The sequence below is a fragment of the Podarcis raffonei genome, chromosome 5 (assembly GCF_027172205.1).
Source record: "Podarcis raffonei isolate rPodRaf1 chromosome 5, rPodRaf1.pri, whole genome shotgun sequence".
NCBI classification, from domain to species: domain Eukaryota; kingdom Metazoa; phylum Chordata; class Lepidosauria; order Squamata; family Lacertidae; genus Podarcis; species Podarcis raffonei.
This window is the reverse complement of record NC_070606.1, coordinates 74,378,896-74,406,624: the sequence shown is the minus strand read 5'-3', so window position 1 is coordinate 74,406,624 and position 27,729 is coordinate 74,378,896. Positions and strand designations below refer to the sequence as shown.

The following is a 27,729-nucleotide window of genomic DNA, read 5'->3' as shown; positions in this document are numbered from 1 at the left end:
ATTTTCACTTTTTGAAATAGGACAACCCTAGCTCCGTACACACAACACACGCTTATCACCGCAGGTTTCGGCAACGCAAGGGCGGCGGCTGCCGGCCCGCAGTTTCCGCGGCTTCCAGCAGGGTGCGCCATTGCGGGGGGCGGGCCTCTCCCCGCCTGTTTTGTTGACCCTCTGACGCAGTGCCGGTCCGCTCTAGGAACAGCTGCTCCGTGAGCAAACTCCGGCCCTCGCCCGGAAGAGAGAGGTGGTTTGTTTTGGGCCTGTGGCGGCGGCGGCGGCGGCGGTCAGTTGCTTGTTGTGTCGGGCAGGGCTGGCGTTAAGAGCGGGCATCTGAGGGCGAAGAGGAGCAGCAGCACTAGCCGCCATGGGAGTGCCGAAATTTTACCGTTGGATCTCGGAGCGGTACCCTTGCCTCAGCCAGGTGGTGAAGGAGCATCAGGTGAGAGGCGGCTGCCGGTGTTGCTCTTTCCTCTCTCCCGCTCTTGCATGGAGGGAAGGGGCTCTTCTTCTTTCCAGGGAGGCTGTGCTCGGGAAAGATGTCCCGGCAGCTCCGAAGGGCTCCCTGGAAACCCCCCGCTTCGACCCTTTGCCCAGTCGCCGCCTTTGCCCAGGGAAGCCTCCTCTTGGCGACCCGACCTAGAGAAGTTCTCCTTGCATTTTAGGGTTTCTGCCTCTATCCCATCAGCTGGGCTTGTCTTACCTATGTGTTACTGATTATTATTATTATTATTATTACTACTATTATTTTAAACCCCTTATATCTGTTGAGCTCCTTGAAAAAGGGGGACTATACATGTAGTCGTGCTCATCATTATCTTCAAATAACGACGACAATGACATTTATATTTTCTGTACCCTGCCCATCTGACTGGGTTTCCCCAGCCACTCTGGGCAGCTTCCAGCATATCTAGCAAAACAACAGCAACAGCAATAATACTATCATCATCTCCACAGGGAGCCACAGCTTGGAGAGGAGTGCCCTGTAGGGAAAGGGTGTGTGTTGTGTTGTTAAGTTTGTATACCACCCTTCAACCGAAGATCACAGGGGTTCACAACATAAAAAGACAAAATGAGAACACAAAATACATAACAACCCTCCCACCCCACATACAAGCCAATAGCCGCCTTCCCACAAACACATTTAAAAGGCCGTAGAGTGTCCTTTTCTCTTTGCAGCCTTCCGTCGTTCCTGGCTGCAGCCATCTGAGACTGCTTTTCATTTAGAGAAGAGGAGCAGGATGAGGGAACTGTTACAAACAACTCAGGGACACTTTGTACTTTGGTCCTTTACTGTGAAACGCTTCAGCTTTGGGAGCGACGCCCTGAACACACTTGTATAGAAATACCTGCATTTGCCAGCTAACAACAGGCAGCTTTATTCTGCCTGAATTCTGAGGAGCAGGGGAAAACTGTGTGCTTCCACATTAGAAATTGGTCCAATAAAATACATGGTTGAATGTGAGTGAGATTTTACCCAGCAGGAAAGAGAATGAAAGTGATGGAGAATGAGCCAGACTGCTGAATCGGAAGGGCCCTCTGACCTGGAGTGGAGTTGCCAAAATTCTGAATTCACTTTTGCTGCAAAGGTTTATGATGAAGTGATGGATAAGTCTTTCTAAGTAAACAAACTATAAATAAATAGTTCCATTGAACTCTGGAACTTTAAACACACAGCATTGCATTGCCAACCACTGTTGCCTATTGGATAACCTTTGACTACAATTTATCCTGGTGATCTACCAATTACAGCTTTTTTTTGTTAAGGAACTGCTGCTTTGAATCAATGTAAAATAGTGGCTTCTGATTTGAAGGTGGTGTCACCTGAGAGCGCCATTGGTGTCATTGTTAAAGTGTTGGACATGGTGGTGGTAACTTCCAAGTCCCCACTCAGCCCTGAGGATCACTAGATGATGTTACACTCTCAGCCTAACCAACTTTACAAAGTTTGTTGTGAGGATGAAATTGAGGAGTGGAGAAAAGGCAGAATAGGAAAATAGTAAAATTAATTTAAAAAAAAAATGTTTTAGAAAGCTGTAAAACCAGACACTGTAGCTATAGTTACTGTTAAATACAGGGGTGGCTAACCTTTTTTTGGCCAAGCCATCTGAGGTCCATTTGCCAGCAGGTGGATTTAGCCACCTCACAATCTTATTACAGAGTCCTCTTCTCAGCTGCTCTCTACAGATCATCTGAGGAGGGGGCTAGCATCCCCCTTCACCCATCAAATGAGGAGTCTGACAACCAGGGAGGGGGCTGTTTGAATCTCCCATCAGCTAAACAGAGAGGTTTATACAACTTCTCCTATCCCAGTGTTGTCTAGTTCAAATTTATCTCTTTTTGCTATCTCCAAAGTTGTGGGGTGGTTAGGGGGAGAGAAAAGATTGATGGGGTGCCAGATAAGACTCCAAAGCTTGGATTTAGTCACCCTTGATCTAATGCATGGTCAGGAATCTTACACTTTACTTTCAATCTTGTGTATATATACTTGGGAGTAAATCCTATATTTACTCTTACCTAAATAAATATGCCTTGAGATGCATGATAATATACAGACTGTAGCCTTCCATTCAGGGAGCAATATTTGCTTGTAGTTTATGTTAATTTATAGCACCAGTATTAATATACTTGAGGACTTGCTAGGAAAAAATGTATTGACACATGGCCTGATCATGTTCCTAGGTAAGTTGCAGTTTTCATTTCTCTCTGGAAATACTTAGATCGGTTTCACTTTTGTTTCTGTTAATGTGTTCTGTTGTTTCCTATTCTCGCACAGAAGTGCTGCTTGCAGTGGTGTAACGTTTTAGCTGGAGCCATATTTTCTATTTCTTCCAGCAATAATTAAAAATGTCTTTTTACCTCCAGAATTTATATGCTGCCTTTCAAGACAAATGGGGAAGGTTGCTCACATAAACCAAATGTAGAATACAATTTAAAACATTTCTATTACAATTACAGAAACTGAAAAAGACCATCTAAAAAAATATGCAATAAAGTACAATAGCATCACTGTCATGTGATAGTATCATTTTGGTTAGCTGTTTTTAGTAGTACTTTAATCTTGATAAAGGATCTTGACTTTGGAGTGACCTTGACTCGGCAGTTGTAGTTTCAAAGGAAGTACCCAATGCTAAAGTCGGTGTTTTGTGGAATTGTTTTTAATTTACTGGCAAGGTACTGCTGGCTATATGCCTGACAATGTGCCCCTTGACCCCGGTCCTTCCTGGCTTGTTAAATCTAGGGCATTTGACTAGTTGGTTACAGAGCGTGGTTAATACTTCATTGTGTGACAGGGTGGAACAAGACAAACCATGAACTTGAGTTTGGAAATAATTTTAAGTCAAACCATAGATTGGCTGCAGATATGACAGCAGGACTATGAGACAGGCAAAGCAGCTATGCTTTTTACTGTGAGTGCTTGCAAGGCTTGCACATTCATGCTTAGTTTGGCTTAACATTACAATGGCACTGGTAACTGCTGTGTAAGGGAGAATAATATAGCAACTATTGGCTTCCTTGCTGCTAGAAGCAGAACATATTTCTTGATTAAAGGTAAAGGGACCCCTGACTGTTAAGTCCAGTTGCGGACGACTCTGGGGTTGCGGTGCTCATCTCGCTTTACTGGCCGAGGGAGCTGGTGTTTGTCCGCAGACAGCTTCCAGGTCATGTAGCCAGCATGACTAAGCTGCTTCTGGTGAACCAGAGCAGCGCATGGAAACGCCGTTTACTTTCCCGCCGGAGCAGTACCTATTTATCTACTTGTACTTTGATGTGCTTTCAAATTGCTAGGTTGGCAGGATATGTAAACAATCAGACTGCATTGTTTCTTATCAAACCCAAAAATCTATAAACAGCAATTCCAAAATGCACAGTTAAAAATTATGAGCCCTCCTCCAGAGGTGGAAGTAACACATGAAATAAGTATTTCATATACAGGTATGGAATCATATCTACAGAAAGGAGGAAGGTGGAGCATAACATTTTTTGCTGGGTGGATGAATAACTGCTACTTGTATTAATTAATGGCTCTAATATGTTTCCTAGATTCCAGAGTTTGACAACTTGTACCTGGACATGAATGGTATCATTCATCAGTGTTCACACCCTAATGATGATGATGTTCACTTCAGAATCTCTGAAGACAAGATCTTTGCTGATATATTTCACTATTTGGAAGTATTGTTTCGCATTATTAAACCAAGAAAGGTTTTCTTCATGGCAGTAGATGGAGTTGCTCCAAGAGCAAAAATGAACCAGCAGCGTGGCAGACGTTTTAGGTGTGTGAGTTCTTTCTTGTTTGTTTGTTGTTATTGGTTCCCTCATACCTCTTCTGAATGCATGTTATTCTCAAGCAGTGGCAGTTAATACTGTATCTGTTGCTAAAATGTTTTTTCAAGAAATGCTGTGTTCCTTCCAGGTTTTTTGGATGCCTTGCTGGATAAGCAAAAATGAAAGAAAATAAATAGTTGCCAGCATCCCCAACCTGTTAGCCCACCTGCATTAATTTTTTCCCAAGGAAAAGGCCTGCATGCATTGTTGGGTGACATCCTACGTCATTTTTCTATGCACCTTTGGGAAGTGCTATAAAATGCTCTCAGAAGCCAAAGAGGCACTTCATCTACCAGATGGAGGAGAAAGGATGCACTTTTGGGTGCCTCTTCCCAGAGATGTATGGAACACCTCTTGGCAGTGTCATCCAATGCACCTGCCTGATCTTTCCCAAGGGAAAGTCTGGGAGGAGTCTGCACTGTTGAGCATTGCTTCCCAAGGATGCAGCGGGGAGTATGTTGTGTTGTCCACTGCTGCAATAAAGCAGGAACCTTCAGGCAGCAGTGTCCTCTACTTTCCACCAGCTTTCCTTCTCCGAAGCAGGAAAGGTTGACAACCTTTGCCTGTTTGGCCCTTTCTAGCTAAGGTTTTTCAGGCTTCTTTGCCATGCAGCTGCCGAACAGTCCCTGGTCTTCCTCCCACCTTTGGAGCTGTGAAGTGGCAGGAATTGCAATGCAAATGCTTGGACAATCCTACCCAGCTCTACAGCTTCAAAGTAAGGATTAAGAGTGGCTGCTTTTTATGCTTGGCAGTTGACAGCACCGCACTAGTCATGGAGAGCATATTTGTTGAAGTCTGGGTGCTGTGCTGCTTACTTTAAAAATATGTCTGCCCCGCCCCACTTTGGCCTTTATATTTGTATATCTCAATACTGATATGTTTTCTGTGTTACTGTGTTTTGGAAGCTTCTATATGTATGGGAGCTGACATTGTAGCTGAGGGAGAAACCAATACTTGCTTTGTGCTCATGGTAATGCACTTGGGTGTCTTAAGAAGAGGGTCTCTAAAATTATTAGAAAGTTTAGCTCAGCTAAGTTTCATTTCAGCAGGATTTAAAAGAAAGCTTGGGTTCCTTTGCATTATGTTCCACTAAACACAATAATACAAATCTAATTAATGTGGGTTAGCTAAATTAATGATTGTCTTGGTTAAAAAAATCTTTTGGGACTGGGATTGGAGTAGAAGGGCTTAGAATTTTAGTGCATGAGTGTGAACTATAAAGCAGAAAGTCTCTGTTTAAATCTCACATCCTCCTCTAATTCACTGAGTAGCCTTAAGCAAGTCACTGACTCTCAGCTTATTCCCCTCCTGTCTAATAAAAACCCACCCCTTACACACTTTTTGTGCTATTATTGAGATTATGTATATGAAATGATGTGCATACTTTACGGCACTAAAATGCTAAATATTGTTACAGGTCAGCAAAGGAGGCAGAGGACAAAATAAAGAAGGCATTAGAGAAAGGAGAGACTCTTCCGACAGAAGCTAGATTTGATTCCAATTGCATTACGCCAGGTAAAGGAGTCTGCTTAATTTTTAATGTTCTTACATTCGGGTGCTAAGCTACCATCTGGAATTGCATCCTTCTTTCTGCCCCTTACAGCTCATTTGAAATTAAAGGATTTGGTTTTCAAAAGTGCTGTAAGCCAAAGGTTTCTAGCAATTAACTCAGGTGAATGCTTTTTGGAAATTAATGACTTGAAAATGGTGGCAAATTGATAATCAGGCTTATTGTTATGAGACTGCTCTTGTGCATTGCACTATAGAAAAAACTAGCAGTGGTTTGTTTTGAGTTATGGTTACAGTGGCAAATGTTTGTCTTTATCCCAGGGTAACTTTGGAAACCAGAAAATATGTAATGCATAGAAATTACTTGTGGTTATAGTCAACTAAAATTTCCTATCAGATTCTTTTTATGCCCAAGAGCATTTAGCCATCCAAACATAGATTTTTGAGCGGTCTTTGGTTTGATGATCTAAGGCAGTCTCTGTTTTTGAAATTCTGAGATAAGAAGTGTTAAATGAAGCAAATAAAGTTAAAAAAAAGGAAGTAGCAATAAACAAAGCATGGAAAATGAGTGTAACATTGAACACACTAGCTATACTATATTGCATTTTTCTATTTCATTAGTCAACTAGGACATTTTACGTTATGATACAAAAGTAGAAAAAAGATTTCCATGTACAAATGCAAAGAATCCCGCTTCTCCAGCTCATGTTGATTCCAAAGAAAGCTGTGTGACTTTTGAGCAATTTTGGCCCATAAAAGCTGTCAGCAAGACTTTCAAAATGGAAATTAAATTCATTTTTATCTCCATGGGGGTAAAGAGTCACTTAAGCGAAATCCTCTTTTCTCTTATCCCTGTTGCTATTCTTTATCTAGCTACTATAAACTGGAAGTCACAAATTTTCTGGTTCAGGCACAACTCTTGAGACTGGAGAACCAGGTAATGTCTTCCCTCAAAAGTCTAGATCAGCATGGGAATCTCTGACGCTGTCTTTACCAGAAACAGGAAAACATAGTTGAAGCAAAATAAAAATTCTGAAATTCCAAAACACATTTTAGAATTCTGAACAGTTTATACTGTCATAGTGCCATCTTTAATTGTAGTATACCGTCTATTTTTGTGTGAAACATTGTTTTCTAAAAATGTGTCACTCTTTGTAAAGGGTAAAATGATTGTTTGTTTCCCACTTCTGTTGATTGTTAATCTTTTCCAGTGAAACAGGTTTTAATTCTTTTCTGAGATTTCAGTCTGTGAAGATTTAACTTTCATATTTATGTTACTAGGGACTGAATTCATGGCCAGGTTGCATGAACATCTGAAGTATTTTGTAAATATGAAGATTTCAACAGACAAATCCTGGCAAGGCGTAACTGTCTACTTATCAGGCCATGAGGTTACTTTTTACATTAGTAATTTCTTACAACATTAATATTAAACAAAGCAGCATTTATTAATTTTATTTTGTTCTTTTTTTGTTCAGACACCTGGAGAAGGGGAACATAAAATTATGGAATTTATAAGGTCAGAGAAAGCAAAGCCTGACCACGATCCAAACACAAGGCACTGTCTGTACGGTTTGGATGCTGACTTGGTACGTTCAGATTGAAAGTGTATGCGTGGGAATGTGTAGATTTGGGAATAAATTAAATTCTGGATATAAATGTATGTGGCTATTAACCACAGTGTCTCTTCAGACTGCAATAAATGCTTTTACCTGTGCCCAGAGATTTCTCACCTCCCTCTCGCATCATAACCTGATCTTGAATTCCGGCAAGACTGAGCCACTGTGAGTGACTCGTTCCTGTGACAGAAAAATTGGTCAACTGCCTGCCCTGGACAGGATTGCAGTCTAGCTGAAGGCGCAGTTAACGCTGTCTGTGGCTGCTTCTGGAACCAGCTTTGTCTCTGGAGGCCCAGGTAGCCTCAGTAACTAGAAGCATTTTTCACCAGCTATGCCTGGTACAACAGCAACAGCCAGCAGTTCCAGGACCAGGAGAGTTTGACCACAGTAGCGACCACTGGTGATTTCACGATTAAATTACTACACTGCAGTCTGTGTGTGAGTTCTCTTGGGCTTGATCTGGAAACTGCAGCTCATGCACAATGAGTGAGACAGGCAGGAGTGAGATGCTCTGTCCAAAAATTGGGCCAAGTTCAGGGTGTTAATATTAGTATATAAAGCAGCTTGGCACCAGTTGATTTGCAGGATCTCCTTAGCCCATGTATGCTCGCTTGACAGCTTTGATCTGCAGCACTGTTACAGATGCCACACAGTACAGTGGTACCTCGGGTTACATACGCTTCAGGTTACAGACGCTTCAGGTTACAGACTCTGCTAACCCAGAAATATTACCTCGGGTTAAGAACTTTGCTTCAGGATGAGAACAGAAATTGTGCTCCGGTGGCGTGGCGGCAGCAGCAGGAGGCCACATTAGCTAAAGTGGTGCTTCAGGTTAAGAACAGTTTCAGGTTTATTTATTTATTTATTTATTTACGGCTATTAGCCCATAAAATATGTACAAACATAAAAACACAGAGACATAAAAACCGATATATCCGACAACAGAAGGTGAACACCACGATGCAAGGGTGGGTCATTGAGCAGAGCCAAATGACAGCTTGGGGCCAGGAGAGCTCCAAGGGACGGATCACAGAAAAAGGAAAACTGAAGACGAAATCCGACATGCACTCTCATCATAACAGTCCGATTAGTTTTGATGTTGTTGTTGTTTACAGTTTCAGGTTAAGAACGGACCTCCGGAACGAATTAAGTACTTAACCCGAGGTACCACTGTATTGATTTTGCACATGAAAGAAATAGTTTTTTTAGTGTAGCTGAGCCTGCACTTTGGAACTCCCTGCCCATTGACATAAGGCAGGCATCTTCGCTGTGCAGTAGGCCCTTAAGTTGTGCACTTTAAATTTTTTTACACACATGGCAAAAAAGGGAGGACATAGAGTTCTGACTGGCAATACCACCTGCCATTGAACCCAATGAGTTTTTATTTTAGGCACAATTCCTGGAACATAATCTCTATGTAAGTTGCAGGCCTAGTGTGTTCTTTTCACAATATTTTAGTGCTTAAAGCATCTTACGTTGATGATTGTTTGGGGGGGGGAATTAATTCCTTGTTTTTAACTGTTTTTAATTGATAGTCTTAATATTTATCAGAAACTGCTTAGAGCTTTTGTTACAATCAAGTGATATATAAATTTTGTGAAAAAGTTAAGAAAAATAAAACTCTTGACTACAACCTTTTTAATTTGTGTAGGTTTGAAAAGTAGTTTAAGTAGTGTGGTAACTACTAGAAGAATGCTATTGGAAGAAGGGGGCACTCGCCATACATGAGTCTCATTGAGATCAATTTAGACCTGGACCTACTTGCTTTCCCATAAAAGAACTAATAATTCAGAGTTGCAGCAAAATATTTTAAATATACTTACCTCAAAAACAAAGTGTCTTGTGGAATCTTAAATACTGACAAATGTATTATGGCATAAGCCTTTGTCGACTCAAAGCTACTTTGTTAAAGTGACTGGTTTTAGGGGTAAAAACATTTAAAATGCTTCTTTCAACAGATTATGCTTGGACTGACAAGTCATGAGCCACATTTTTCCCTTTTAAGAGAAGAGGTCCGGTTTGGTGGCAAAAAGTCACAAAGGTAACTCCTCTAAAAATATGAATTGCATAAAAAAGGAAAATTGAACAAAACCACTAGATAGCTAAATCGTTTTTTTAAAATGAATATTTGATATTGAATTATTTATAGAATTTCCATCAGCTTACTTAGTTGTGGTCAATAATTTTACAGAGCGTGTGCCCCGGAAGAAACCACTTTTCATTTACTGCACTTGTCATTAATGAGAGAATATATTGACTATGAATTCTCACCAGTTAAAGTAAGTATGGATGGACCACAGGGCAAAAATTGTTTAAAGGTTTGCATAAGGCATTGGTCATGAATTGTTTCTGTCAACCTTTGTTTATCAGGACAAGATATCGTTTACATATGAAGTTGACAGAATAATAGATGACTGGATCTTAATGGGCTTTCTTGTTGGAAATGATTTTATCCCTCATCTACCTCACTTTCATATTAACCATGATGCACTGCCACTGCTGTATAGAACATACATGGATATTTTGCCTAAACTTGGAGGTAAGAGTCTCACAAAGCTAATGCAATATGATCAGTTTCAAGATTGCTTCTTGTTGCAATTGTGACAGTATTACAGAGGAGATTGCAGAATGGAAAAGACAGCAGGGAATCCAGTCTTAATTTTCTGTGTTATATTGCTCATGTTCCTCCTCTTTGATACAGTGTGCCTGCAGGAAAAGCAGCTCATGATTATAAGCATGAATCAGATTTTTCTTCTCTAATAGGTTACATTAATGAAAGTGGGCACCTCAACTTACCTCGCTTTGAGAAATACCTTACAAAATTGTCAGATGTAAGTATATTTTTTCTTCTGAGCAAAACTAAAGTCTTAACTTATGGCCCCATCTATACCTTCAATGTGCAGGTTTGCTCTCTAAATCTGAGAACCTGAGCTTTTCATTAAAAAGAAAAAGAAAAGAATTCTAGCTTTCATCAAGGTGGGAGAGATGCTTGAAAATTTTGAAGGTAGCATGATTGAAAATATTGGGCAGCTTCACCATTTTGGAATTAGCGGACATGCTGCATGTATATGATTCTGGCTTCCCAGCATGCATGTCCAGTAAAGAAAAAAAGCAACTTTCCACCACACAATCTGCTTTTCTTATGCTGGAATTACCTTTCTTTTTATCTCAGTCAAGCCACTAAATCTGTACCTCTCAAATATATTCTGCTTCTGTAAATCAGCATAGCTTCACTTTTTGTGTAGTAGCAATTCCCCCCCCCCCCCCAGTATATGATAAACATCCACTAGTGCTAAACAGGTAAACTGTTCCGACCTGCCAGACCTGCAGTTGAAAATGGTAGTAAGAAAATATGCTGCTTCTTTTTTTGAAAACAGTTTAATTTGGTTTTTGCAATACACGTTTATAGAAAAAAATCAATTGCATATCCATATAAAGAGATTCCTCAGAATCTCAGGACTCCCCCACCCCTTCCCTGGAGTCCCATTTTAATCAGTTAAAAACTGCATCTTCTTCAAACACTAATTATTATATCAATCCATATTTTCCATGATAATTGTTACACTACAAGCGATTCAAAATCCTGCCAATGTTTCCATCTGCTTACAGTGGTCTCTTTTATAACTTATAATTTTCCCCCATTCTTTTATAAAGTTTTTGTCCTCTTGATTCCTGAGTTTTCCAGTCAGCTTTGCCATTTCAGCATAGTCCGTCAGCTTGGTTTGCCATTCTTCTCTGGTTGGGACTGTGTCTTCCTTCCATCTCTGGTCTAGTAGCATTTGGGCGGCTGTTGTTCCATACATCAAAAGTCTTTTCTGGTCTTTTGGAATATCTGTATCAGTAATTCCTAAGAAATTACTGGTTTTTTAGCAAATGTCAACTTTTTTTCCATTTCATTATATATCATCTCCCAGAAAGCTTTTACCACCTTTCAAGTCCACCACATATGATAAAAAGTACCTTCTTTTTCTTTACATTTCCAGTAGGTATTTGTACTTGTTCTATACATTTTTGCCAACTTAGTAGGAGTCAAATACCCAACGGTACATCATTTTCATATAATTCTCTTTCAGGGAACAACAGGCCGTAAATTTCAGGTCTGTTTTCCATAACCTTTCCCAGTCTGCCATCTGAATGTTATGACCCAGAAAATAGGCTTTTGGAGTTCAAATATCTCCTTGAGAAATTTGCCTTGAAATAGATTAGATGTATAATGATAATGCTTTTCTTTCTCCCATTTATTTTAACAGTTTGACCGTGAGCATTTCAGTGAAATCTTTTTAGATCTGAAGTGGTTTGAAAGCAAAGTGGGCAATAAATATCTGAATGAGGCAGCTGGTATTGCTGCAGAAGAATCAAGAATGCAAAAGAAGCGCAAGGTTAGTAGTCTGGTGTCATCTGCAAATTTGATGAGCTTACCTTCAATTCCTTCATCCAAGTCATTTATAAAGACGATGCATTCTTATAGCATTGAAATTTCACTCTTTACCATCACAGCTTCTGTGAATTGATGCTATATGCATATCACTCTGTGTTATTTAAAGTATCAATCACAATTTTAACAGGCTCAGGAAAATGCTATGTGCTTGGCTGCTTTGGAGAAAACTGACAATGGAACTGTAGCATCTTTAAAAAGTGAGTCCAATTGTTGTGTGGTGCCTGTGCTGGCTAAACTTGTGTACATAAATTATCTGTGAGCCCACGGTTCTTGGCATTTTACTTTTTAAGTGAAAGTGAGTAAAAGACAATTTTTTAAAAAACAAAGCTGTTTTTACTTGCCATTTTCATACTATTTGCACACTTCAAAGGTTTTCAGCTAGGTTCATTTTAATTTCAAGCAAGCATATTTGCTGTACTCCTTTCGGTGCCTGATAAAAACAATCTTGTTTAGACAAGCCTACCTGCTTATAAACCTGAGGAAATTTTAATCCATTTTAGTATTTTAACCTTTGTATGTTTCTAAGCATGGTTGTAATGTTTTCTTGATTTTATTGTTTCACACTTTGAGGATTTTTACAATGAAGTGGTGCATACAGCTTATTAAAAAAAAAATAGCAGATGTTAATTGTGGTATACAACAAGTTAATTGCTCAATTTTATTTTTCATTTTAGCTTCGTTAGAAGATGAGCCAGAAGATGATGATTTGTTTGAGACAGAGTTTAGGCAATACAAAAGAACATACTATATGACCAAGATGGGTGTAGAAGTAGTTTCAGAGTAAGTATTAACAACAAAATGGCTTCTTGCATGAGCACTGGAACTCCTCCAAGTGGGTTACAGTTTCTAAAATAAAAAAGGAGAACCTGTGCTCCAGTTAAAGTACCTGTGCTTCATTTATAGTAACTGAAGCGATCACATAATTTCTGTTAGTGAATTTAAAATGTTTTAACGTTTTATCTCAACCCATGCCTCTGAAATAGCTGGAGGTAATAGCTAAAACAGCTTCAGTCTCAATCTTATTTGTAAGTGAAAGGAGAAAATATATGCCAATTTTTGGTATTTTTGTTTTAGTGCCTTTCTAGCTGACCAGGCAGAATGTTACGTCCAGGCAATACAGTGGATATTGCACTACTACTACCATGGGGTTCAGTCATGGAGCTGGTAAGATGAAATTTACAAGTGGAATGCTTATATCAGCTTTGCAATCAAGTGTGTTTTAGACCAGAGCTTTTCAACATTTTTGAGTCCACGACTCCCTTGGCTAACTACATTCTTTCTGTGGCAACCCTGTGGGGCTCAGGAGCCCAGTTATGACACCCCTTGCCTGCAGAGCTGTCAGCCTCTCACCCTTTTCCAAACACCATCCCTTATGGAGTGTTCCCTCAGCCTCTTCTCCTCTCCCCCCACTCCTTGGGAGTCCTCTGGTCTCTGAGCTGCCCCCATGCCCCTAAGAGAGGTGCCTCTTCACACTGCCCCACAGGGGCCTGAGAAGAAGATGCCCCCAGCCTTTGTGGCCCAACGGAGACTGGACAAAGGTGAACTTGAGGCTAGCATCTTAACCTTGGGAGGCAGCAGCAGGTGCTGCCAGGCTTGCATGGCGGAAAGGCTCCCTTTCAGCACTGGGCACTCAACTCCTAGGCATGTCTTGCACACAGCAAGCACAAGAAAGGCCAGCACAGCACCTGCCTGCCCAGCCTCCCACTTATCTGCCCATTCCCAACAGCAAGGGCTGGCTGGCTGGGCTCCCTTGCCCGCTTGCTTGCTTACTTCGAGGCTGCCTGGCAGCTAGCACCCCCTGGCCATCCCCAGAGGCACTATTCACCTGCAAAACTTGTAGCCAGGGCTGTTGCAACAGACAGCTGTTCAGTCATTTGGGAGGCAGAGACACCAGAGGGCATCAGAGCAGAGAGGGAAGGAAAGAGGGACAGATGTCAGGCCAGTGTTGCCCTGACCATCATTCAAGGCACCCTGGTTGAAAACCACTGTTTTAGACTATACATATAGCTGCCACTTGACACCCAGTTCCTTAAACCACTCCTCCTCACCCCATACAATTTAGAGCAGTGCTGTCTGAGTTACATACCTTGTCTAATTATTGGTGATTTTGTTCTTCCTCCAGACCATTAAAATAAATAAGATTACAATATATGTGTTTATGCTTTTCGTACAGCTGCAACCTTTGTTGAACTAAAATAGCATCTTTCCTCCTTGTAGGTTCTACCCCTACCATTATGCACCTTACCTCTCAGATATCTGCAACATCAGTGAACTGAAAATCCACTTGGATTTAGGAAAACCATTCATGCCATTTGAACAGCTTCTTGCAGTACTTCCAGCAGCCAGCAAGGATTTGCTGCCAAAATGCTATCAGGTAGTTAAAAATCTCTAGAGGGATTCATCATTCATCATTATGGCTACTATCCTTCTATTGTACAAATATAATTTCAACCCTACTCTTGTGCGTTATATATATACATTCTCCATACAGGGATTTGCTTAATTAAGTACCACTGGAAAAGGAACATTGTCCAAATTCTAAATTCTTTGACCAAAAGGCTATAGAAATAATTTACTTTCCATCAGTAAGGGCTAATGTTAGTTAGGTCTTATCATAGTCTTCTTTTAAAATGTAGTTTAGTTTGAATTCCCATTGCTTAACTTTGATTACTTACTTCCAAATCTTTAGCATTTGATGACTGGTGAAGAGTCTCCCATTATTGAATATTATCCAACTGAATTTAAAACTGATCTAAATGGAAAGCAACAAGAATGGGAAGCAGTGGTTTTAATACCATTTATTGATGAGGTAAGAACTCTACCATTCTTTGATCATAAAGTGACTAGTAAACTGTTTAAACCAAGGCCTGGTTTGCATGGTTTAGTTTTATTTTTCTTCCAAATTTGAGACCAGATAAGTTGAATCAGCAGTAGCTATCTGTGTGCTCCACAGGTTAGTTTACAAAGACCTTGGGAGGTAGTTCTTTACCTTTCTACCTCTGTCCCCAAGACTATGCCCAAGAAGAGTTAGTAAATGGGCTCCAGGCATTCCAGGCTTCAGCCATTCTATTCCTCTAGTTCCTATAAGTGTAACCATAGGGAGAAATGAATGACCAAACCAAGAAATTATAAACCCAGAGAGTGCTTAATCTTTGGGAACATCATTAGTTCAAATAATTATGAATCACCCTTTCAGAAAAAAAATGCTACAGTACAGTATTCTCCCCTGGAGAAGAGCAGGGGTGGCTCACTTCTAAGTGTTCCTATGGACAACCTTAGGCAAAACAGGGGGAATAATGTTCAAACCATCCTTTGGACATGAATAATTAGAGCTACACTCTTAGCCATATTTAGTCCAGATGCAATGCTACTCATTCTGGGACCTCCCAGTTAAAGGGCAGGTAAGAAATTAATAATAATAATCATAATACTAATTATTTAATCATGGATAAGGGAAATAGTTGCTCCCTTCACATATGCCCTCATTTCTTGCTTAATTATTTACCCCTCTTCCTGCTTTTTCCTTAACAACCTTAATTATAGTCAATATTCACTGGGATTGAACTTGTCCTATTGATTTCATTAGGCACTAAGTTTAACAAATTTAGATTGGATCCAACCTCCTCCCAGTCTCTGCATTTCAATATGCCTAATGCTTACTAAGTGTTATATTCTATTTAGAAACGATTGTTAGAAGCAATGGAATCCTGCAACAAGTTCTTGACAATAGAAGAAAAGCAAAGAAATAGGCACAGTGAATGCCTGATGTACTTCTATGATAAAGACACAGAGTTCCAGTACCTGTCTCCATGGCCGGAGAAGTTCCCTTCCATAGAAAGATGCCATGCAAAGTAAGACTGCAGGTGTAATTCCTTAATTCAAAGTGTGCAATCTACTGAGCGCCGCTGCTGCAGTGCCCCTTTGTGTTAGCTTTGTTTGGAAGTTAGTTTCAAAATCGCGTTTGTTTCAGAAACACTTGTTTGAGTAAGTAGGTTCTTGGCTATAGCCCATAGATAATACTAAGAAGTCATTTGACAGAAATGCATAATGAAATGCTCTTAAGCTGTCCTTGTCCCCTCATACAATCAGAGAAGTTGTCAATTAGTAAAGTTAAATGGCCAAAGATGGATTCTTCTGCATATATTTGATAGTCTTCCTTTAATTCTGGCTGACTGTTGTAAGCATAACAACATTCTTGTTTTCAGCCTTTGTTTACTGTGAAAGGCAGTGTTTCAAAATATACATTTGTAAAAAAAAAAAAGCTTATGTTCTGTGTGCAGAGACAGTTTTTCAGAGTACCGTATTTTTCACCCTATAGGACGCACTTTTTCCCCTCCAAAAATGAAGGGGAAATCTGGGTGCGTCCTATGGGGCGAATGCAGGCTTTCGCTGAAGCTTGGAGAGCGAGAGGGGTCGGTGCGCACCGACCCCTCTCTCACTCCAGGCTTCAGGAAGACATCCGCAGCCTAGGCAGCCCTGCGGGAGTTCCCGCAGGGCTGCCTAGGCTGCGGATAGTAGCCTGCTTCCCGGAGCGCCGGGCGCGCTGAAAGCAGAGCGCCCGGCGCTTCGGGAACACATCCGCAGCCTAGGCAGCCCTGCAGGAGGTCCCGCAGGGATGTCTAGGCTGCGGATAGCAGCCTGCTTCCCGGAGCGTTTGGCGCCCTGAAAGCAGAGCGCCCGGCGCTTCGGGAACACATCCGCAGTGTGGGGAGCCCTGCAGGAGTTCCCTGCAGGGCTCCCCATGCTGCGGATAGCAGCCTGCCACCCAGCGGGCGGGGCGCCCCGAAGCAGAGCGCCCCGCACGCCGGACAGACATCCGCAGCGTGGGGAGCCCTGCAGGAGCGCCCCTCGCGCTGGGCAGACATTGGCCAGCCCCACAAGCTCGGGGGACAGCAGGGAGGCGCAGCGCCGCCATCCCGCTGTTCCTCGACCTGGTTCGGTTTCTCCGACCTGCTTTTTTGGGGGGAAATAAAGGGGGGGAAATTTCCTTTATTTCCCCCCCAAAAAACTAGGTGCGTCCTATGGGACGGAGCGTCCTGTGGGACGAAAAATACGGTAACTGTATGTTGAAAGTTGTGCTCTTGTTTCTTAGGCATAAAGCTATGTCTCTGGACGTCTGGCGTGTAGATATAGCCCAAAATAAAATAACGAAATTGGATATGGAGAGGCTGTATTTCTGTGGCTTTCCTACTCTGAAGCACATTAATCATAAGGTAAATGGTGCTTGATTGATTTAAGAATGGCATGTTTTTGTGAAGTACTTATTCAGTGGAAGGCTTTCATTGTACATCTTGACTTTCTTTCCCTATTCTAGTTCTATCTGAAAAAAAGTGGGGTACAAGTTTTTCAACAGAGCAGCCATGGAGAAAACATGCTACTGGAAATAATGGTTTCCAATGATTCAGAGGAACTAGTGAGTGTCTGGCTTTTTCAACTTTGTTTTTGACAGTCTCTTATTTTAGAGAAGTAATGCTAGGTGCTCTCCAAGTTTTGTTGTCAATAGCTGTGCTTGGATATCACAATAAACAATAGTGAGATATGTGAGTTTAGCCTCCCCCTGGACTTGTGTATCTCTTTACATCCAGGACCCTGCATTGACCCTGTCCTGTAGAGATTTAGTACAAGGTGAGGCACAAGACTATTTGAGAAAGTGACAGGAGCATGGTGACCAAAAGTGCATTTTTGACATCAAGGCCGAAGCAAAAATATGTGTTCCTATGGTCCTTGGTGCTATCTAGGATTTAAAAACATGGAACTGTAGATCCCAGGACACAGCAAGGCTACTGGCTTTGTTATGTGTGGTTCTTACAGATTTGCTATGAAATTGTTTACAGTAGGTTAACCAACTGCTTTTCTTCCTCAGAATGCTGAAAATGTAGCCAGTTTGGTGCTTGGGAAATCAATATTTGTTAACTGGCCTCACTTGGAAGAAGCCAGAGCTGTTGCTGTATCAGATGGTGAAACTAAGTAAGGAAGACCAATGTGCTTTGCAAAGTTTGTCACTTACTTGCATCTTCAGATGTCCATCTTCATAAACAAGTTTTCATATGGCAAGGTCTCGAAGCAATGGCTGTTTTGTTTTTTGAAATAGCTATGTAAACCATACATAGACCAGCCTGGAAAAAAATGTCCCTTTTCTCGCAGGATTTTTGAATTTAGTTTAAGGTATTTTTTACGTGACAGATGCAGAATACTTGTATTAATTTCAGTTTTGTTTCTGTTTGGATGTATTGAGTTGTTTTTATGAATTATGTTTGTTACGATTTCTTATGGTGAAGGGCAGAATATAAACATCCAGAATAAATGGACTATGATAAACTGAACAGTTTTTGGGGAAGAGCAAAACATTTATCGTCCACATTTTTTGCTCTTTGCTGATGGGAAAAGAGCCAAACTGGATGAGACAGGGCTAGTGGTCATCAATACTGGAAGCAAAGCAAGCGTACTTTTCATTTCTTTAATGAAACGTATTTATTGGTACCAAGTGAATTTGCTGTCCTAAGTTCATTTGCTAGTCCTAAATAAATATGCTTAGGACCGAGATTTCCTTTTATTTATATGAAATGTAAATTTATTTTAAGGTTTCAGTTGGAGGAACCTCCTGGAACACAGAAGCTCTATATGGGGAATGCTGCCCCACCAACCAAAGCAACATTTGTTCGAGATAAAGAACAGAATATCTGGATGAAAGAAATCCAAGGAATTTCAGAACAGTAAGAAACGGCCTCCCGCGTTTGTAGTTTGACAGCATATTTTGACACAATGGTTCATTTTAAGGGTGAACAGCTTGCTTCTCGTGGACTGCCACTTTAGAAATGTACAGTGAGTCCGATGGCCACACCTATTTTTCAGTTTTTAGGTATCTCTTGGTAGACTGGTGGTTGCCACACTCATGTCAATGGATGTAATTATCTCATTCAGAAGTTACCTTCAAAAATGAAAAGCTTAAGACAGCCCTTGAGGAATCATGATAGATAGAAAAGTGAATGAACTTTGTTTTCACTTCTGTTTGACTCACTGTTTCCAGTCTTTTCATTCAGGCTACACCTTTCACTGCCTCTGCTTCACATCATTCTGGGGTGCTTTTGCCTTGCTGCGTTGGGTTCATGAGATGTGATAATGCCTCTGGATGGAGGGGTTTGTGTAGATAGAGTTGTGACTTTTGCTTGACTTCAATGTAAACTACTGTACAAATGTAAGAGTCAGATCTCTTGTTCAGCACATTTTTTACTCTGGTCCTGCCCACCATTAGCATGCAGCCGCTTGAAGATTGCCCAAAAGGAAATGCAGCCCTTGGGCTGAGAAGTGTTTCTCACTCTTCACAGATTTGTAGAGTTGGAAGGGTCCATGGGGGTCATCTAGTCCAACCCCCTGCAATGCAGAAAATCTTTCACCCAACGTGGAACTCGAACCCATGACAAGAGTCTCATGCTGTACCGACTAAGCTGTATGCATCCTTAAATTCATTCTCCCATATCCCCTTTCTTCCAGTTACCAGAGAAGAAAAGGAGTAATCATAAATGAAACATCTGCAGTTGTTTATGCTCAATTGCTAACTGGGCGTAGATACCAGTTAAATCAAAGTGGTGAAGTGAATTTGGAGAAGCAGTGGTCCAAGCAAGTTCTGCCTTTTGCATACCAAACAATTGTCAGGGTAAGTTCCTCAGTTGAGTTTTTCATCAGTGAATTGAGATAAGAGGCCACAATGTTTACAGTAAAATTCAAAATACTAAGCTTATAAGTTTACTTCTGATAGGATGCACATGTGCACTTAGATCTACAGGCCTGTTGCCTCATTCTTGCCATAGCCTACAATCCTAATACAGTATAGTTGAGAGATGTGGCTAAAGGCTGCCGTACAAATTTCTCCAACATCGTTTCATTTTTCTTGTTATCTGTGTCTTCGGTAATGACGTAGTGCACAGTTAGGATACAATAATATCTTAGTAATAATAGGATATCTGCTTAGAACTTGGGATTGGGAAGTGGTTCACATGAAGTATAGACATTTTCAAAATGTTTATGGGATTAGTATCTTTCTTGAGGAGTAAGCAAACCAGAGTAGGCTGTTCTGTATTGCCACACATAGTTCATGTAGGTTGCAGTCTTATGCTCACTTACTTGAAAGTAAGCTCCATTGATCTCAGACTTACTTCTGAGTAGACATGTCTGTGATTTTAATGGTAAGTATTTAATTAGAGCATGATTTCCCCCCTCATTTTTCATGCAGGATATAAAAGCCTTTGATTCCCGCTTCTCCAGTCTCAAAACTTTGGATGACCTGTTCCCTCTGGGATGTACAGTCTTCATGCTGGGATCACCTTATTATGGCTGCACAGGAGAAGTTAGTTTTATCTGAAAATGTTTTTCCAAAAGACTTTTCTTAAAAATCAAGTTGGACTCCTTCTGCATTATTTTATTACATAATTTAAAATACTGAGCTCTACATTGGAATAATGGTGTTTTAGGAGCTATTGTACCACTTCCATTTCTTCACCTTCCTGAACCTTTCCGCTCTTTGTAAAGGAACTTTTCTTCTTCTTTGTTTAAATTATTTGGCTCTAGCCCTTCAATGCAAGATCTCAGAGCACAGAACAGTAAGACTTGATTTGAAACAACAAATCCATTAAATAGCATGAGTGTAGATAATTTTATTTTGCTGTTGCTTTCATTTAAGATACTCATCAGATTCTTAGGAGGGAGAAAGACACTGGTTGCTGTTTGTGAAATGAACTTAAATTTAAGAGAGTTTCTTTAATATCTCTTCAAGGTTCAGGATTCATGTGATGTTATCTTGGAAGGCAGAATTCGTGTTGTTTTCAACATTCCATGTGAACCTCAGCTGGATGCCTTAATACAGAATCAGCATGTAAGTGTTATTTCTCTTAGCAGTGGATATGTCTCTGTAGATTTCATCTTAACTATTATAAGTACTATTTGAACAATATGCATATGTATGTATTTGCACAAGCCCAGTGAATTTTTAGAAAAGCACAAACTAGTTTTGAAGCTTCCCTTTTTAGGTGACATGGGAAGCTACTGTTTGAGGGGGAACTAACCTTACTGAGCAAATTTAGTCTTTCCTTGTTTCTTGGCCATAGTTTTTCAGTGCAGGTTTCGTAACACAGGAACAATTAAATATGTATCTCATTCAAGAGTTACATGAAAAATCTGGTTCAGAACCAGAATTTGGACTCTTGCGAATGTAAGCTTTGACTTTATAATGTGTGACACATGTAGCATTGGCAAAAGCCGTGTAAACTATGTGAGTGTGCTCGGCCTCTTTATTACTTCAGTTTTGTGTTAGCAGTAGCATTCAGATGTCGCAAGCAGGGTTGAGACCATGTTCTGATAGGTACTTTACAGACACACACAAACTTGCCTTGAAGACTCATGTAGGGAAAACAGTGTAGCTCAGCAGAGCAATGCAGATGTGTGTTGGGGAAAATAACACCAGTCCTGAAAGATCTACATTGGCTCCCAGTACGTTTCCAACCACAATTAAGTGCTGGTGCTGTCCTTTAAAGCCCTCAGTGGACTCCACCCCCACCTTCAACCCGGACACTGAGGTCCAGCTCCGAGGGCCTTCTGGCGGTTCCTTCACTATGAAAAGGGAGGTTACAGGGAAGCAGGCAGAGGGCCTTCTCGGTAGTAGTGCCTGCTCTGTGGAATGCCCTCCCATCAGATGTCAAGGAAATAAACAACTATCTGACTTTTAGAAGACATTTGAATGCAGCTCTTTTTAGGGAAGTTTTTAATGTTTGATGTTTTATTGTGTTTTTAATATGCTGTTGGGAGCCGCCCAGAGTGACTGAGGAAACCCAGCCAGATGGGCGGGGAATGAATGAATGAATGAATGAATGAATGAATGAATAAATAAATAAATAAATAAATAAATAAATAAATAAATAATTTTATTCCTATTACTATGGATAATACTCTCACAGGTGAAGGAGTGATGCTAACTCATATAAATTTGTGCCAGATTTTTATTTAGCCTCCCTGGCCTTCCAGTTTAGTGCAGATAAATAGAAGTGCAGGAAAGTCCCTGAGCAGGTGAAAACCTTATGAAGATGTCTCCATTCATTTTTCCTACAATACATGGAGGAGTGAGAAGTCATGTTAAAAGAACATATTAGCATGGCAGAAGCTGACTTGCCATTTGTATTTCATTCCTTCCCCTGCCTTCCTCTTAAAAGCTTCAGCGAGACCAACAGAAAAGTTTCCGATTCTAAGGCCAGCAAGCAGTCGTACGCATATTGAAAACTAAGATTTATTATGAGTTGAGTTTTCATGGACTAGAATCCATTTCATTGGATGTATGAAGCAGACTCTAGTCCACGAAAGGTTATGCAATGAGACTGCAAGACTGCTTACTTCTGCTGCTCCTCTGGAAGATTGTAAAGAGAATGATCTTTCTTGTCACTATACAACTGATATTGTTGCAGAAATATTCTGTGAAGTACAATCCTGGATATGTATTGGCCAGTCGTCTTGGAGTGAGTGGCTATCTTGTTTCGAGATTTACAGGAAGCATTTTTATCGGAAGAGGATCCCGGAGAAAGTAAGCTCCGAGTATAAACTTCTTTTGATTGTTTGATTGTTAGTTTGTAGCAAAGGCCACAAAAACCTGTTACCTGGTGAAGTTACTTTGTTTGTATTCCATATACAGTGGTACCTCGGGTTAAGAACTTAATTCGTTCTGGAGGTCTGTTCTTAACCTGAAACTGTTCTTAACCTGAAGCACCAATTTAGCTAATGGGGCCTCCTGCTGCCGCTGCACGATTTCTGTTCTCATCCTGAAGCAAAGTTCTTAACCCGAGGTAATATTTCTGGGTTAGCGGAGTCTGTAACCTGAAGCGCATGTAACCTGAAGCGTATGTAACCCAAGGTACCACTGTACAGTGGAACCTCAGGTTACGTACCGTCCTCCTTACGAACGCTTCGGGTAACGAGCTCTGCTAACCCGGAAGAAGGTCTCCTGGTAGCGAACTTTGCCCCGGGATGCGAGCAGAAGTCACACACCGGCGGCAGCGGGAGGCACCATTAGCGAAAGCGCGCCTCATGTTAAGAACGGTTTCGGGTTAAAAATGGACCTCCGGGACAAATTAAGTTCGTAACCAGAGGTACCACTGTATCCTGAAAAAGTATATATGCAAGAAGAGTTTTCATGTGGGGAAGAAGAAAAATGTGAAGACAGGACTTAATGCAAATCATTGTTCTGCCTGACTGGCCTTCTTGTCTGGCACAGTTGTGCACATTGCATTTCCCCTTCCTATCCCAGATATTAGTTAGATTCAGACATTCATTAATTTCTTGGGGTTCTTATTATTCCAACAGAGAAATAAGGAACTTGAAAAGAGACTGAATTCCTGTTCAATCACAAAATCTTCTCAGAAGGAAATTCACTTTTGAAACAAGTTTATACTTTTACCAGATCCATGTGTGAACTGTAATCACTTGTTTAAATATATTGTAGACGTCTTCTAAAGCTAGGTCATATGCTTGTTATTTTACATTGTAAAATTTTGCTAGGATTCAGTGAGTTAAAACTCCTGTTCTACATTCAGTGGTTAATTAGTAGTATTTTTGTAAGGAATATATTACCCCAGTAATATATTGGTATTTCTTCACAAAATTTAGCTAGCATTCCAACTTTTGATTTTGCAGTCCACATGGAGAGCATAAAGCAAATGTGGGGTTGAACTTAAAATTCAATAAAAAGAATGAGGAGGTCCCTGGCTATACCAAGAAAGTTGGAAACGAGTGGATGTATTCCTCAGCTGTAGAGCAACTCCTTGCTGAATATCAGGAAAGGTAAGCATTAAACTACACTTTAGACTGCATATGCCTTGCATGTAACAGTTCAAATACAGCCGTACCTCGGAAGTCGAACGGAATCCGATCCAGAAGTCCGTTAGACTTCCAAAACATTCAGAAACCAAGGCGTGGCTTCTGATTGGCTGCAGGAAACTCCTGCAGCCAATCGGAAACTGCAGGAGCTGCGCTGGACTTTCGGGTTCCAAAGAACATTTGCAAACTGGAACACTTACTTCCGGGTTTGCGGCGTTCGGGAGCCAAAACATACAAGTGCCAAGGCGTTCAGCTTACAAGGTACGACTATACAACTGACGTGGGCAGCAGTAATTCAGACAATGGGAACAGGGTCGTTTTTGCAGCATTTGCCACAAAGTTCTGGCTTTGCATAGGTATGCCACTCATATTTTCCTTCACTTCCTCACGTTTGAGATGTCTTGCACATGGGCGAAATGCATAAGTGTCTGTTGCCTGGTTTGGATGTAACAGGAAGCATGACTTAATTTAACAAAGGCATCTCAGGAATGAGCCATTCTCAACCAAGAGAAGGAAAGCAGTTCAAAATTCAGGCTTCCTTTTCTTGGCTGGGAGGGGAGGCATAGGTGAGTGAGGTTGATAAAGTGGATAAATCCCCACCACCAGTGGTGACGATGGGGAGCACAAGAAGGCCTGTCTAGTGCCCCCGCTGCTCACTCCCTCGCTCTGCCAGCCTGCTTGCTTGTTCAGCACTTTTCAGGCTCCCCTCACCATGTGTTAACTTGAGTGTGTGCATGCACTTTTGTCTCCAGTGGCACAACAGACAAGTGCAGATATAGTAGAGAGATAAATTATCGCTGCATGCTCAACCAGCAAGGTACTGTTTTGTGGAATTTATATAGAGATGTATACAAAATCTGCTCAGAATGATATCTTTGCATTTTCTTAGGACCCCAGAACTTTTTAGTTACCTAGCCAAAAATGGTCAAGAGGACATATTCTACGAAGATGACATTTGGCCGGGTGAAGAAGAGAATGGGTAAGCAGCTCATACCTTTAAAGCATTATTAGGGTAGTTATAGGGTTGTAAAAATGAGTCTTGTCAAGTTCAGTTCTGCACCTCGAATCAATTCTTCACACTTAGTTGTTGAATTTGTGATAGCTGGTATCAAAGCATGATTCCTAGTGCTCTTCCAACAATTAGCTTTAACCATTTGGACAAGCTCATCCTCTAATAATATAACCAACTAATACTACAGCCAACCAACTTTATAATATACACTGAGTGGCTACATCCTGAAATAGACCTGCTTACTTATGTTTTATTTATTTGTAAGGAGTAATAGCAGTAGTAACAAATGAATATCTCTAGCAAATAAGAGTTATTGTTTAGTTTTTCACAGTTTTTTGTGATTCTGCTGGAAACATACACTAGACCTGACGTTTTTTCATTAAAGTACATACCTTTGTGAAGTAAACTCTTAAATCCCTTACAGCAAAATTCTAACCACATCTACTTAGAAATATGTCCTATTGAATTCAGGATCTTCAAGACCTGTCTTTTATTTGTATAGATATGTTTGTTAAGTTGTTTTGTTTGTTGCAATTGGTTTTTAGTCTTTATATGGGGTTTTTACCGTATTTTTCGCCCCCATAGGACGCACCGGCCCATAGGACGCACCTAGTTTTGGGGGGGGGGATTAAAAAAAATTTTCCCCCCCGCAGGCACGGGGCTGGGGAAGCCCGAGCTTCCCCCGACCCCAGCGCCCAGAACAGGCAGCTCTCCACAAGCCTTGGGAGACCGGCACGACTTCCCGCTGGGCTCCCATGGCTTGCGGAGTTCTGCCTGAAGCCCAAACCAGGTCCGGGAACAGCGGGATGGCAGCGCTCCACCTCCCCGCTGTTCCCTGAGCTTGTGGGGCTGGTGGCGGGGAGAAGCACGCTTCTCCCCGCCACCAGCCTTCAAACCAGGTCGGGGGACCGAAGCCCGGGGCGCGCTGTGCAGCACGCCCCAGGCTTACAGATGCAGGCTGCTATCCGCAAGCCTAGGGAGCCCGACGGGAACTCCCGCGGGCTCCCAAGGCTTGCTGAGAGCTTCCTGGAACCTGGAGAGCGAGAGGTGTCGGTGTGCACCAACGCCTCTTGCTCTCCAGGCTTCAGCGAAAGCCTGTATTCGCCCCATAGGACGCACACACATTTCCCCTTCATTTTTGGAGGGGAAAAAGTGCGTCCTATAGGGCGAAAAATGAGTGGGTGGTTTGCTGAACTTTTATAGCTGATTTAACGTTTGAGTGAAATTATTGGCAGTGTCCCCTCTGCCATACTTGAGGCAGATTCCAACTGAGAAATGACTCTGCCCCTGTGGAGATTGCAATCTGGAAACAGTGGCTCATGTTCTCCTGTCCTGTCCCCTTTATAAAGATCTGAGGAATGAGATCATTACCCCACTCTTACTTACCATTCCTGGCCGCCCATCTGAGGCCACATTGTTCTTTCTTTTATCAGATCAAAATGATCAGACAACAGCAAAGGTGCTAGGTTTATTGAGGTTGCAATGAGATTAAGGATTATCTGAACAATAATCTTGGTCATTTGATTGCCCTTTTTGCCCATTGCTGTCTTTTTTATTTGTATATATTTTATTTGTATATATTGCTTGTTTTATGTTGCTATGGCCGTTGGCTAATGCGAATAAAGTTTATCTATCTACTGGCAATGTTTTTTGATATGGAATAATTTTTTAATGTAGTGCCGAGAAGGTTCAAGAAATCATTGCATGGCTAAAGGCTCATCCTGTCAGTGCACTCTCTCGTTCCTCTTGTGATTTGCAAATTTTGGATATGGCTATTGTCGAAAAGATTGAAGAAGAAGTAGAAAAATGCAAGGTACTGTTTTTATTTTAAGTCTGAGGAACTTAACATATGTCTTGTAATCACAATATATAGGAATGAGATTATAAATTTGGATTAGAACTGATTGACTTCCTATTAGAAAAATTGTATTTAACTGGCATGATAGTTTGAGCTTAACTTTGGATTGCAACCTGCTTTATGAGGTATGGCAACTAATAAGAAAACATTAGCAATTTATCTGCTTACTCTATCACATATTACTAATCATTTGTATGCCACTTAGTTATCCAGCAAAATTTTGTATAAAGATTTCAGTCTAGAAAGTTCAGGTGATACCCAGTGCTAGTCATACTCTGGCTAGACCCATTGAAATCAGTTGAGTTAAGCACACTGATTTCAGTGGGACCTCCTCCGAGTACGACTTGCTTGGATATCTATTACTCAGCTAGTGTGGTTTTGAAGACTTCTGAAACAGCAGTTCTGATTTGCCCCATTACATTATATTCCTTCAAATTCACTTATGTATAAAATCATTATTTGTCAAGCACTGTAAAAAAACCCACACACTCTCCCAAGTTCAGTGTCCCTGATTATGCTGATATAACGTAAGTACATATCGGCATAATAGACTGTTTTGGTAGAGAGCATTGTTCACTAGGCACGAGTAGTTGAAAGAAAGGTGTTACGTAGAAAGAGAGCGATGATCCAGCTGCTTTGAGCAAAAGAAAAATGTTGAAAAGCAAGCATAATCCAAACTTTGTTCTGTGTATTTAGTTTCTTGTTTTCCCCCTTTAGCAAAGGAAAAGCAATAAGAAAGTGCGTGTGACGGTGAAACCTCACTTGTTATTCAGGGTAAGTTTGAGTTATTTTGTGAATGGAAGGTGTAAAGGGAATTGGGGTTGCTTGTGCGTAAAGGGTGCTGCAGCTCTAGACAGCGTTGCCTGGATAAACCTTTCCCTGGCTGGACAGCCCTTTCTCCATGACTGTCTCAGTCACTGGCAGAATCCGTTAGTGGGTGTTTTCTGAACTTCTTCCAACATAAAAATTCCTTCACTCCAAGTCTCCGCCTAGCCTCTCTGCGCGGAAGTCTCCTGCGCAGAGTGGGCGTGCCCAACGGAGGTCCTGGGCTCTCCCTGCTGCTCTCTGTGGAAGAATCTCGGAGCCCTCCCTCCGCAGTCCCCCCTTGCTTCCT

General features: G+C 41.2%; 1 protein-coding gene across 1 annotated transcript in view; it reads left to right on the top strand.

The window, feature by feature from the left end:
• Window positions 1-200: 200 nt before the first annotated feature.
• XRN1 (5'-3' exoribonuclease 1) overlaps window positions 201-27,729 on the top strand; it is a 43,924-nt gene continuing 16,395 nt past the window's right edge. Inside the window, exons 1-28 of the mRNA XM_053390172.1 lie at window positions 201-439; window positions 4,042-4,274; window positions 5,744-5,841; window positions 7,117-7,226; window positions 7,314-7,424; window positions 9,413-9,495; window positions 9,646-9,733; window positions 9,825-9,993; window positions 10,218-10,285; window positions 11,705-11,833; window positions 12,020-12,089; window positions 12,567-12,672; window positions 12,967-13,056; window positions 14,110-14,266; window positions 14,582-14,701; window positions 15,574-15,743; window positions 16,985-17,105; window positions 17,207-17,305; window positions 17,756-17,859; window positions 18,474-18,605; window positions 19,384-19,546; window positions 20,123-20,236; window positions 20,663-20,761; window positions 22,341-22,456; window positions 23,563-23,709; window positions 24,635-24,724; window positions 26,435-26,570; window positions 27,333-27,389. Coding sequence (XP_053246147.1) covers window positions 365-439; window positions 4,042-4,274; window positions 5,744-5,841; window positions 7,117-7,226; window positions 7,314-7,424; window positions 9,413-9,495; window positions 9,646-9,733; window positions 9,825-9,993; window positions 10,218-10,285; window positions 11,705-11,833; window positions 12,020-12,089; window positions 12,567-12,672; window positions 12,967-13,056; window positions 14,110-14,266; window positions 14,582-14,701; window positions 15,574-15,743; window positions 16,985-17,105; window positions 17,207-17,305; window positions 17,756-17,859; window positions 18,474-18,605; window positions 19,384-19,546; window positions 20,123-20,236; window positions 20,663-20,761; window positions 22,341-22,456; window positions 23,563-23,709; window positions 24,635-24,724; window positions 26,435-26,570; window positions 27,333-27,389 — 3,255 coding nt within the window. The 5' untranslated portion in view covers window positions 201-364. The remainder of the gene's footprint in view (window positions 440-4,041; window positions 4,275-5,743; window positions 5,842-7,116; window positions 7,227-7,313; window positions 7,425-9,412; window positions 9,496-9,645; window positions 9,734-9,824; window positions 9,994-10,217; window positions 10,286-11,704; window positions 11,834-12,019; window positions 12,090-12,566; window positions 12,673-12,966; window positions 13,057-14,109; window positions 14,267-14,581; window positions 14,702-15,573; window positions 15,744-16,984; window positions 17,106-17,206; window positions 17,306-17,755; window positions 17,860-18,473; window positions 18,606-19,383; window positions 19,547-20,122; window positions 20,237-20,662; window positions 20,762-22,340; window positions 22,457-23,562; window positions 23,710-24,634; window positions 24,725-26,434; window positions 26,571-27,332; window positions 27,390-27,729) is intronic.